The sequence below is a fragment of the Macaca mulatta genome, chromosome 16 (assembly GCF_049350105.2).
Source record: "Macaca mulatta isolate MMU2019108-1 chromosome 16, T2T-MMU8v2.0, whole genome shotgun sequence".
Classification (NCBI taxonomy): domain Eukaryota; kingdom Metazoa; phylum Chordata; class Mammalia; order Primates; family Cercopithecidae; genus Macaca; species Macaca mulatta.
Window position 1 is genome coordinate 14,430,155 of NC_133421.1, and position 13,269 is coordinate 14,443,423.

The 13,269-nt window shown below is 42.2% G+C and overlaps 1 protein-coding gene across 2 annotated transcripts in view; it reads left to right on the forward strand.

Moving 5' to 3' along the window:
* Nucleotides 1–13,269, forward strand: part of ARHGAP44 (Rho GTPase activating protein 44) — a 203,141-nt gene that overhangs the window by 132,786 nt on the left and 57,086 nt on the right. For both annotated transcript variants that reach the window (XM_015118630.3, XM_002800295.4), the window contains exon 7: nucleotides 7,553–7,670. In XM_015118630.3, the coding sequence (XP_014974116.1) occupies nucleotides 7,553–7,670 (118 nt within the window). The remainder of the gene's footprint in view (nucleotides 1–7,552; nucleotides 7,671–13,269) is intronic.

Here is a 13,269-nt window from a genome sequence, read left to right on the forward strand (position 1 = left end):
GGCGGAGGCAGGAGAATGGCCTGGGAGGCGGAGCTTGCAGTGAGCTGAGATCGCGCCACTGCACTCCAGTCTGGGCGACAGAGCGAGACTCCGTCTCAAACAAACAAACAAACAAACGAAGCTGATACTGTAAGTAATTGGTGCACTGGAATTCTGCATCAGGAAGAATAAAAGGTACAGAGCAGTCCCCTAAGACCAGACATAAAACAGGTTAAATCAGCAAAGAAACAAGGGTTTCTTTGGTTAACTTAGTGTTCCCCAAACCCTCAGTCCACCTGAATGATTTTTGCCATCTGTGTTGATATATCTTTTAGGAGAGTTGATTACTTTTTCAAAATAAATCTATTTTAAAAAGAAAGCCTTTAGTGCTACCATGAATTGGAAAGCGGTATCCTTTGCTAGAAATATCAGGTAAGCATAAAAGTGAACAGATGAAAGCAAAGCCAATGTTATTAAATTTTAGAGCCTGTTGACTATGAAAGAATGTCATCCTGAAGCTCATCTCCCTTTGTGCAAAAAGAAGAAGGGGAGGCGTTGGGTGGTTTTAAAATTATTCTGATGCAAATCTGAGACTATCTCTTTAGTGTGCTCGGAGGAATAGAGAGCAGAATGAGTGGGAAGTATTCGATTTGCTATTACTTCTATGACCTTGTGCCACGTAAAATTGCATCCCATAATATGAATGTTCAAGTCCCCTATTTTGGGAGTCATGTAAGATGGTTGAAGAAATGCAGATTGTCCCATTGTTTTCATGAGGTGGACACCGTGCTCCTGGGCAGAGTGACATCCTTCTGTGAAACCTGGGACTTAGCTCTGAAGTCTTTTCTTTGCCTCTATAAAGAAAACCCGCATTTCCACCACAGAGCCTCTTGTTAGCGGGCTGAATGCTAGTATCAAAGCAGGTCATTACCATACATATTTTTGTTTTGTCTTCTTATGAGAAGGAGAGTTACTCCTGGTCACACTGATAGTCCATTTTGTCTAGTGTTATGTTTTCACTGGTGACACCAACTAGTGTGTAGGTTCTGCAAACGTACACACTGCTTGGTGTCATTAGGGACCTCTCTCCTGTAATTTAGCAAATGTTTTTATATCTTAAGCTTATCTCCCTATATACTAAAATCTGAGGAAATTCTACCTCCCCTATGCAAATTTCTGTTCTTATAAACTTCAACTTGGACCCTTTATAACCTTTGTTGTTTTAGACTAAAAAAGTCTTTTTTGCATTGTTTTCATATAAACTTGATCCATCTCCTTTATCACATCAGTGATGTTTCATAGCCCACTTTGTGTAGTTGTGAGTTTAGGGGTAGGGAATTGCTTTGGGGGATTGTTTGTTTTTTCATTTTTTGGAGATGGAGTTTTGCTCTTGTTGCCCAGGCTAGAGTGCAGTGGCGTGATCTCGGCTCACTGCAACCTCCGCCTCCTGGGTTCAAGCGATTCTCCTGCCTCAGCCTCCCAAGTAGCTGGGAGTACAGGCGTGCGCCACTACGCGCAGCTAATTTTTGTATTTTTTAGTAGAGATGGGGTTTCGCCATGTTGGCCAGACTGGTCTCAAACTCCAGACCTCAGGTGATCCGTCCGCCTCAGCCTCCTAAAGTGCTAGGATGACAGGCGTGAACCACCACATCCGGCCGCTTTCAGGGATTGTTGACAGTACAATCCCCTTGAAAACTCAGTTGATTTCCCCTTCAGGTCTCTGCTTTGGTAACTGTGGCAGGAGATCTAACTCAGGGCCTCAAGTTAGAGATTCCCCATCAGTATCAGTTGATGATACTGGATGAAAAGGGAATTTTTAGCAAAGTTATGCTCTTTGTTTCCACTTTACTCTCAGACTGGGCATTTCTAGCCTGAGTCTATCTGTCTTGTAGGACCTTGCTGAACACCATAAGAAGCCAACCCGGCCGGGCGCAGTGGCTCACGCCTGTAATCCCAGCAGTTTGGGAGGCCGAGGCGGGCAGATCACGAGGTCAGGAGATCGAGACCATCCTGGCTAACACGGTGAAACCCCGTCTCTACTAAAAAAATTACAAAAGATTAGCCGGGCGTGGTGGCGCACGCCTGTAGTCCCAGCTACTCAGGAGGCTGAGGCAGGAGAATGGCGTGAACCCGGGAGGCGGAGCTTGCAGTGAGCCGAGATCGCACCACTGCACTCCAGCCTGGGCGACAGAGCAAGACTCCGTCTTAAAAAAAAAAAAAAAAGAAGCCAATCCAACACAACTTTCTGCCATTTTCCCTAACTCCTCACTCTTAGCCAGTATGAGGGCTGCATCCCAAGATATATAGCAATGAGAGCGAGATCAAATGCTGTGCTATTGAACAGCAGGGATCACCAGCTCCTCTTCTGGAACAGCTGCGTTCTTAATGCTCCCTGCCCGCCACTCCCCGCATTTCTTCATAAAGCCAATGGCACAGGCTAGCTTCTCATCCTTGCAACATCCTACTTCTCATTACCAAAGATTTCTTTCATATTGTTCTGTCCTTCGCGAAGTACGGTCTGCAGAACTACAACAGTGAATTCCACATACAGCCTTTCAAGACAGGAAGTAACTCTGTATATATTATCAGCACATCTTGAGCAATAGTCCCATGGCTGGATCTTTAATTTCTGCCACAATCCTGGTGGATACTGTCAAATCCCACTCATTTCTCCAGTGTTTAATTAGATCCCAATAAGATGTGTCTGTTTATCACTATTGAAGTAAATTTGGCTTGTCTCCTTCAAAAGCCAATGATACAGACCTCAATATTCTCAGAGAAACTAATGCTTACGGGAAGTTTTACACTGAATTAAAGGTTGTGAATTGAATTGAATGATACACAAATTTCTTTTTTTCTTTTTTTTCCTTTTTTTTTTTGATAGGTTTGGTTTAGCAGTGCTTAAAGAAGGAGTCTAATTTTTCTCCAAAGTCAGCCTGACTTTTTTCTGGTCATGTAGCTCAAGGTTAACCCTCCTGAGCCCAGGACACATACACTTTCCATTTCTGCCGAACCAGCTGCCTCTGGGCCCTGTGGACTGAATGGTATCTCCCCAAAGTTTGTATGTTGAAGCCCTAACACCCAATGTGACTGTATCTGGAGATCGGTTCTTTAGGAGAACCTTATGAAGGTTAAATGAGGTCATAAGAATGGGCCCCTATTTCACTAGGATTGGTGGCCTCGTAGGGAGAAAGGGTAAGCTCTCTGCACACACTCAGAGGAAAGCTGTGTGAGGACAGAAACAGCAGCCATCTGCAAGTCACAGATAGAGGTCTCCAGCCTCTGTCTTCATCTTGGATGTCCAGCCTCCAGAATTGTGAGAAAATAAGCCTCTGTTGTTTAAGCCACCCAGTCTGTGGTGCTTTGTTATGGAAACCCTACCTTCCTTGAAAGCGAGTGAACTAGTGTAAGACAGGAGGGTTTTGGAGTGGAAACTGCAGCCTATGGAATTAAGAAGTGGAATTCTGGAGGCGGGGCAGTGTGAAGTCTCTTTAGGATTGGCAGCGGAGTCTCGATGGCCATCAAAACTCGTTCCTCATCTCTCACCCCTCCTCATACAGGCGTCTTTTTCTCACATCCGATTTCTTCAAGGTCACTGGATGTCGCATGGGCTCATGTCTCCCCGCTGTGAGCCCTCTTCCTTTTGCCCCAATTCTGAAAGTGCCGAAGAGAGGCTCCACTTGTCTGGACTTTGCTCATATGCAAAGTCTTCCATGACTTCCATGAGACTTCCATGACTCGTCAGTTGGGTCAATGTGAGGAAGGATGGCACAGGCTTGACTTGGATCAGAGGCCCTCACCTGGGCCACTCACTGCCTGGATCATGCAGAACCTGGCAGTCCCCTTTTCGACCACACATTCATGCAGGAGTGGAAGCAGGAACTTAAAAAGTAGGGGATGCCCGTGGCAGAGGAAGGGGCAAGACTAGACAGAAGGAACAGTGAATGCTGCACTGAAGACACTCTCCTGTCTGCCTTTTAAAATTCTTCTTCTGGACATGCCATTGTCCTCAACCGACCTGCATTTACCTTCTTTAGATATTCCTGGTACCTGAAATTTTAAACCCTTCTTCCTCACCCTTCTCTCTCATCTCTCCCAAGCCTTCATTAAAGCTTGTTCCCGTCTTCATCTCCCCCAGATCAAATAGTCACAGTCCTCCTTCCCCAGAGAAGGATGGTGGCACATCAGCCACTTTGGCGAGAAGAAATGATCCTTGTGCTCTTCAACTTTGAAAGCTCTTAGTTTCCTTGGACGATGTCTAGTGTCCCTGTTTTTCCTCTGACAGGGCAGTCCAGCTCTTGAGTTTATGTGTAGAACAAAGGTCTGAAAAGACTCCCAAACCTTGAAATTCATAGTTCTTGTCACTTTTCCTAAAATGACTCTCTGTACAAACTTTTCCCAACATGACTCTCTGTACAAAATTCATGTCACCTTTCCCAACATGAGTATCTGTACAAAACTCTTCTGTTCACACCACAAGAGTTTACCTTGGTATTTTGTTTGCTATTTGTGTTCCACAAAGAGAACGTATTTTGGACATTTTGTCACTGTTTTGAAATATCAAAATAGACCAGGCACGGTGGCTCACACCTGTAAACCCACCACTTTGGGAGGCGAATGAGGGTGGATGACCTAAGGTCAGGAGTTCAAGACCAACCTGGCCAGCATGGCGAAACCCCGTCTCTACTAAAAATACAAAAATTAGCTGGGCATGGTGGCGTGTGCCTGTCATCCCGGCTACTCGGGAGGCTGAGGCAGGAGAATCGCTTGAACCCAGGAGGTGGAGATTGCAGTGAGCCAAGATCACACGCCACTGCACTGCAGCCTGGGTGACAGAGCGAGACTCAGTATGAAAAGAAAAATTACATATATATATATATAAAACTCACATATTGTTAATTGTAAATAAAATTTCTTATAAAAAGGGGAAAGGTGTATGTTTTTAAAGTATCAAGATATTGACTACAGGATGCAGTTTGGAGGAAAAAATAAATGAGAATAAAAAGAAAAGAACGAACTTGGGAAAATGTCTTCATTTTAATATACATATATTTAGTGTGTTCTGTTTTTTAAAAAATTTGATCCTGAGTTACAAAGCCATAAAAATCTACTTAGTGTTTGTAGTCACTTTATGTATATTTTTAACACTTACATGTTGGTTAGTTAGTTATTTTTTCTTCAGGTAGCATGAGTCAGATGGTGGTTATAACTTAATTCCATAATCTACCATTGCGTTATAGTTATTGTCTGAGATATAAATTACAGCCATGGCATCTCATATTTTATTTTCCAAAACTCCACAACGCTTTAATACTTTATTTGAAATGACTCAACTGGGAGAGTGTTAATCAAATATATCACTTGTATAGGATAAACCTTTATAAGAAAAAATTACCCAGGAATTCTTATTACTCTTGATCTGTTATTTTTTTTCAATTTAGATGTTGAAACATCTTTCAGTAGAATATTTCCTTTCTAGTTTGCCCTGAATTCTTTTCTTGGAATCAGGAATCTTTCGGTGAACATGTGTTCATCTCTGGAGCTTCAAGCCAGCTTGATGTCTCAAAACCTTTTTAAAGTAATTTTCCCGTGATTGCATTCTTTAAGTGACACAGAATCCTCATTTTTGCTCCTTTTTCTTACCAGCAAAGAGACTTTTAGTTTCCCTTTCTTGTGTTATAGAGTCTTGCATTCTTCTGTTTTTCCTGCAGATAGCAAAAGAGAAAAGAATAGTGGAGTAGAGAAAATACTAAATGATTAGATTCTCGACTCTTGACATGAGAATGACGTTCCACTTTCTGCCCCCGCATCAGAGGCTGCAGACTGATGGTCTGAAATCCAGATAGATTCTGTCTTGTTTGGTCTGTAGGCTATTGGCCTGCATGGTTTTTGAAAGAAATTATTTGTTGCCACACTTCACTGGGAGAATTCACATGACAATTTGCTCCTTCTCTAGTCAGTTGAAACATCTGGCAACCCACGGCCCAGCTTCCTACCCACCTCTGCTCCATCAGCTGGAGCTCGAGAACAGCTACCCTCTCTTAGACAAGGCAGGATCCCTCCTACCAAGTTCCCAGCTCCCCCTGCTCCCTCCTGACTTCCCAAGACTGAAGCCAGCCTTGGCTGCTGTTTGTCCTCCTGATTACAGGATTGTTTTTCTTAGAGCTGAGAAATAGTTTTATATTTCCTGTCTCTATTACAAGTAGGAAATAGAGGATCGTGCGGACTAGTTTTTAAGATAATGGCCCATTTGATTTATTTTATTTTATTTTTTTAACTTGCTGGCCTCTATAACCCATTGAGTTTACAGACTCAGGAGAGGAACCCACTGCTGAGACGTAATTCAGCTACTACTATCTAGCATAATTGGAACCATCTTTTAGGGCCTACTTTTGGTAACTCCCTACCGATAACACAGCAACCAGAAATATTTGTATTTCCCCCTAAAGTTTTCTGAGTAGCTTCGTCAGAAGGCCCAATTTTTAAGAAAACATTCATGAGGAATCTAAATGTTGCCATAAAAATTGTTTTGGGCTTACCAGTGGAGATTTTTGCTATCAGATTTGTTTTTTGTTTGTTTGTTTGTTTATTTGAGACGGAGTCTCGCTCTGTCGCCCAGGCTGGAGTGCAGTGGCCGGATCTCAGCTCACTGCAAGCTCCGCCTCCCGGGTTTACGCCATTCTCCTGCCTCAGCCTCCCGAGTAGCTGGGACTACAGGTGCCCGCCACCTCGCCCGGCTAGTTTTTTTGTATTTTTTAGTAGAGACGGGGTTTCACCGTATTAGCCAGGATAGTCTCGATCTCCTGACCTCGTGATCCGCCCGCCTCAGCCTCCCAAAGTGCTGGGATTACAGGCTGGAGCCACCGTGCCCGGCCTTCAGATTTGTTTTTAATCTTACCAGCATGTCTTCTCACTTAGCATCCGTCCCTGGCTTCAGCCAGGAAGGAGAAGATTTCCATACTCAAATTCCCACAGGATAGGCAGGGGACTTAAAGCAATGATAGAGACCGTGCTTAAAGGGCAGTGATAGTTATTTTGAAATATAGAATATCCAATATATTACTATAATCACCCTGATTAAACTTCAGATGTCTCACCACAGAAAGTCACGAGTGAGGTGATGGATATGTTCACTAGCTTGATTTAATCATTCCATACTGTGTGTGTGCGTCCATGTGTACATATATCCCAACACATCACATTGGACCCATCGATGTATATGATTATGATTTATTCATTAAAAAGCGCATTAAGTTTTTTAAAAAGACAGCAGTAGCGATTGTCATTTGGCTTTAGTGTTTGGAAGACAATAGTGAAAATGGTGACAAATCGGGGGATGCTTGTCCTATCTGATGGGGCCGCAGATTCTCAGCTTCAGTCAGCAGTTGACGCATGGAAATATGGGTCCACTGCCTCCTTGCCTAGTACTCGGTACCTTTTCATGACCTCCCTTTTCAAGTGAGGGTATGTAGTTCCCTGGGTGATGTTTGTAACCAGGTGTTTTCTCGGTGCTCCCATGGGATCCCCAGGGCTCTACCTGTCTCACGTCTCTTTTTCTCCTATTTTCCATCAGGTGGCAGCAGACTTCCAAGTCTTCAGGTTTGTCCAGCAGCTTACAGCCTGCGGGTGCCAAGGCTGATGCCCTCAGGGAAGAAATGGAAGAGGCTGCCAACAGAGTGGAGATTTGCAGGGTACCTGCCCTCTTTGCTCCTCTCTACTGGGACAGGCTGGGGAGCCCTTAGGGATTTCCTTTTTGTTCGCTGGAGTTCTCTTAAAACTCTGCCAGTGAGCCTCTGGTTGAACTGAATGTCCCCAAGCCCACCCAGCTAGCATCTCCAAGGAGTCCAGGATGAACCCAAGGAGTTGGGGCTTTGATGGTGACCTAGACAGGGAGGCAGCATTCAATTATCATTGGTGGTCCTGCATGCTAGGCAAAGAGAAATGACCTGTATTGCTGTGTGAAGCTTTTGTGTAAATCATCTGAGTCCCAAAGAATAAATTCTGGGTACCAAAGGACAGTTGAGAATTTGACCATAGAGGAGCCTAGACTCACTGTTTATACTTTATTTCCTTTTTGGCTGCCTTTTGATATTTCCTGAGTCACTTTATCCATCCTATGCCTCCTGGAAGACATGTATCTATGAAGTTGAAATGCTAGCCATGAAGAGAGTCACAGCAAAGAGAACTTCCCACTTGTTAAAAGAGAGGACATCGTTCTGAAAACTGCGACTCTGTACTCGTGTAATGATGTCCTTTGTTATACTCATTCAGATGTTTCCCATCTCCTTTATTTGCAAATATTTTATAGGACTAAATTAGCAATAGACTGTTCATGATGCTCTGCGTGTATGTACATCTCTTTACCTGCCTATATGTCAGCTTGGGTTTCCAAGGAAACCAAAACTCTATTTAGACCCAAGGAACAAAAACATCACATTTCTGTAACTATTCTGGGAACCTGTCTTAATCACATCCAGTTTTGAAGGAGAATAACCCGTTTGCCTGTGGACATCTCTGTTTTTCATGGCTCTGTCTAGTCTTAGCTTGTCCTTTGGCTTTTTCTCTTACGGCCACCCTGTGCAAGTGGCTTTGACCTTGCATTCAGGTGACATTCAGAATCAGAGAGAATTTCTCTCTAGAATTAGAAACATGGAAAGATTTTTAAAGAATTCACTGTCTCCCAGCCAACAGTACTATGGAACCAAGCAAAGTAAGACTAGTACTTCACAAGCAAGATTTTTTGTGAGTGCAGCTGATTTGTTATTTGAACTCCTGCATAAATGCCAAATATCTGGCATGTGTGGTATTCCTGGAGCATAATTATTCTCTCCTTGCAATTTCATTTTTACTGTGTATTCTTTTTTTATTATTTTCTCTTTTTTTTTTTTGGAGGCAGAGTTTCATTCTTGTTGCCCATGCTGGAGGGCAATGGCACAGTCTCGGCTCACTGCAACTTCCGCCTCCTGGGTTAAAGCAATTCTCCTGCCTTAGCCTCCCAAGTAGCTGGGATTACAGGTGTGCACCACCATGCCTGGCTAATTTTTTTTGTATTTTTAGCAGAGACAGGGTTTTACCATATTGGCCAGGCTGGTCATGAACTCCTGATCTCAGGTGATCCACCCGCCTCGGCCTCACAAAGTGCTGGGATTATAGGCATGGGCCATCATGCCTGGCCTACTGTGCATTCTTTATCTACCATAGATCTATGTTCCTCTGTTAAGAATTCTTTTTTCTTTTAATTTCTTTTTCAATAGAGAAGAGAGGGTAGTGGTAAGCAGGGATGCTGGATGTGAATATCCAAATAGATCAGAATAAAAGTTCAGTAGCTTTATCCATTCCTGTCTTGCTTCTTGTATTTGCTATTGTGCCAAAAATATATTCATTTCCTCTTCAAAGATTAATAGTACACGCTCAGCATAATCAGTTAAAAAAATACAAAAATATATAAAGAAAAATGCTAATATTCTCCCCCTTCCTGTCCAGCAAACTTTCTGTTTCCAAACAGGATAGAAACCTCGCCGCCAATATTTGTTAAGACTTCGTTATGACAGTGCATTTTGTTAGGTGCCAAGCAGTCATAACAGTTATAAGGATAAGGAAGCCAGTGCTAGATAACACCTGTGATATCATACTCCAAACTTTTCTTCATAATCATACGCAGTCATAGATAGCATTTTTCTACTTATTTATATGTTTGTTTTTGTTTTGTGTTTGTTTTATTTTGAGACAGAGTCTTTTTTTTTTTTTTTTTTTTTTTTTTTTCTGAGACGGAGTCTCGCTCTGTCGCCCAGGCTGGAGTGCAGTGGCCTGATCTCAGCTCACTGCAAGCTCCGCCTCCCGGGTTCACGCCATTCTCCTGCCTCAGCCTCCCGAGTAGCTGGGACTACAGGCGCCCGCCACCACGCCCGGCTAGTTTTTTTTGTAGTTTTAGTAGAGACGGGGTTTCACTGTGTTCACTAGGATGGTCTCGATCTCCTGACCTCGTGATCCACCCGTCTCGGCCTCCCAAAGTGCTGGGATTACAGGCTTGAGCCACCGCGCCCGGCCCGACAGAGTCTTATTCTGTTACCCAGGATGGAGTACAGTGGCACGATCTCGGCTCACTCTGCCTCCTGGGTTCAAGCAATTCTCATGCCTTACCCTCCCGAGTAGCTGGGACTACAGACGCACGCCACCACTCCTGGCTAATTTTTGTATATTTAGTTGAGACAGCGTTTCGCTATGTTGGCCAGGCTGGTCACAAACTCCTGACCTCAGGTGATCTGCCCACCTCAGCCTCCCAAAGTGCTAGGATTACAGGCATGAGCCACCACACCTGGCCTATATGTTTGTTTTTAATAAAATGGTCATATTGTTTATATTAATCTGCCATTTACTTTTCTCAGTTAACACCACATCCTGAACATCTCTCTAGGTTAGTAGCTGTAATTGTAACTTAGTCTTTTTTATAAATTGCGTGATATTCCACAGTAGGGATACACACACACACACACACACACACACACACGATTTATTTAGCTATTTTCCTATTGATGGATGTTCAAACTGGTGTGTTTTTGTTTTATTTTTTGGCATTCCCAAAAATGATACAATAAATATATACTTATATGTATATCCTTATACCCTGGTAATTTTTTTTCTATAGAATAGATTCCAAGAAGTGACATTTTTGGGTCAGCGTCTATGCATACATTTTTAAATTTTCATAGCTATTGACAGTTTACTTCTGTGAAAAGGAAATTGCATTTTACATTTCCACCAGCAGTATATAAAACTGCACATTTTCCTTCATCTTCTAATGTATGTTGCTCCTATTTTCAGTTTTTGCCAATTTGGTGAGGGAAGAAAAACTACCTCTTCACTATTGTGTTCTTAATTTCCCTGAATATAAATGGCGATGAGTATCATGTATTTACTGGACATTCTTCATGTATTTATACGCATTCTTAATTTGTTGAATTGCCTATTTGCATTGGCAATTGGCCCAGTATTTCCATTGTTTTTCTGAAATATCAATTTATAAAAATTCTCTATATATCAGCAGTTTTAAACTTTTTTCTGCCTGCTGTGCTGCAGATACCTTTTCCAGTCTGCCATTTGTCTTTTGACTTTATGTTGACATCTACCATTAAAAATTTAATAATGTGTTTCCTTTGCATGGGAAAAGATCCTGGGTAGCCCTTTAGGCATCTTCTATGCAAAAGTTAAGTGATTTTTCTTCTTTAATTTTATGTTAAAGTTTTAAATTCATTTTATACACCTATTTTATACACTTTAATACATCTGAAATTTATTTTTGTATATGATGTGAGGTTGGGGTTTCTTTTTTTTTTTTTTTTTTTTCAGATGGATCGTCATTTATGCCAGCATCATTTGTTAAATAAGCTACCTCCCCCTGACGTGAAATTTCACTATCTAATTACTCAAATTTATTTCTGGACTCTATCTTTCATTAATCTGTTTGCCTGCTCCTGAGACAATAGTATGCAGTTTCTATTCTAATGATTTCATAGCAAATACAATCTTCAGTAAGGTAGCCCCCACTCCTTTTTTTGTAGTTATCTTGGCTAGTCTGTTACATCCATTTTAATATATGAACTTTGAAATGATCACATCCAGTTCATGAAACCCTACTTTGTGCTCAAGGGAGTCTCATTTGTGTGCTGAGCTGATCTCCTTGAGAGTGCTCAGTGCTGATTTTGTTAAAGTTCTCTTCTGATTATTCTTTTATTTTTACTTTGCTGATTGCCAACTGTTTTAAATATCTACCTTGGTCTTCCTACCTCCCCTTGCTGGGGTTCCTTGAATGGAATCTCTTCATCATTTTGTATTTCCTCAGCAGGCAAGTGTTTAGGATCTCCTATATTGTGGCAAATCAGCCAAGTGCAAATTTGTAGACTGAAAGTTAATGAAGTAGTAATCTGATTCCTCTTTTTTGAGGACCAAGCAGAGCTCCCCAGATCTTTGGGACCCAGAGAGATTTAGCCCACCAGGAAAGCCAAGTCAAGGTGGGTTCCATAAGACAAAACCCACTGAGACCTCAGGCAGGCTTGCAGGTGCAGCACTGCCTGCCTGTATTCTTTCAGAAGCCCATCCAAACCCTGCCTTGCTCCCTATTTCAAGACGAGACAAGCCCAACTCTTCATAAGTAGTACCTGCTTTCTCTTTTCTTCCCAAGGCTTTCTATAAAAGACCCCTGAATCAATATATCCAAGGAAGTATAAGTAGTTGATAATTTTTCAGTAAGAGGAGAGAAAGTGAAGAAGGACCCGTGAGCAATGATGTAATAATAGAGGACAGTGACTACAAACCTAATCCACTTGGCGACAGCAGTGTCAGTTTTGTTGTGCTTTGTACAGGAGACTGGCTGCAGTCTTAGGATTTTCACTGTAAGGTGACACTTTCCATCATCACCTTTCCTGCTTTTATCTCCGCATATTTCCTCACATAAATTCTTATCCTTGCTTCACTCACATCTCTGTTTTTCTCATTTAGCCTTGTCGTCTCTCTCTTTTAGTTTGTATCTCTTCTTTTCTATTTTATTCTTCTTCGATGTATAATCTTTCCTTTTTGAAAATCAAACTTGAGTCTGGGAAAGACAACAACAGAAAGACAGATGTCTAGCTCATTTTTTCCTCCCTATAATCTGAAGAGCACATATATTGTTAGACTAAAAGGCAACCTTGAGTCTGAACCTACAACTCCTTATTACAAAATTAGTGCCATGTCATGGGAAGTAAATGAGATCCTGGAAGAACCCATGACTACTCTCTAATTTGGAAGGCTGTGGAATGGTCGAAAAGCATTTATGTTACTTGGAATCCCTTCTGCCAAAAGCATCTAGCCCGGCAGACCTATGGGCAAGCATGGCCACACCCAGTGAGAAGCCAACTGGTGGCAGAGCTTCCACTGGTGTGGATTTTCCTGACACACGGCTGGGACCTTCCTTGGCGTGTCAGGCAGTAGTACCACAAGGAGTTTGGGCACAGCCAGATCATTTACCTAACATGGAGGACAGAAGACATCATGTACAAAGAGATGTTCCCTGGTCTGTTTACTTCAACAAATTAAAATAATTTTTATTATGATCTCTGAAGTTGACCGCATGCATCCTCTATAGCAGCAGCCCCACAAGATCTGAGTCACTAAATTTATATCAGACAGAACTTAGGTCTGAGAAGATTCTATCAGAGTGGGCGGGAGGGGCAGGAAAGAGATACTTACCATTTTAAGGTCAAAAAATAATCCTGAATAGATTATTTTTCCATGTTGACGATAATAATAAAGTAT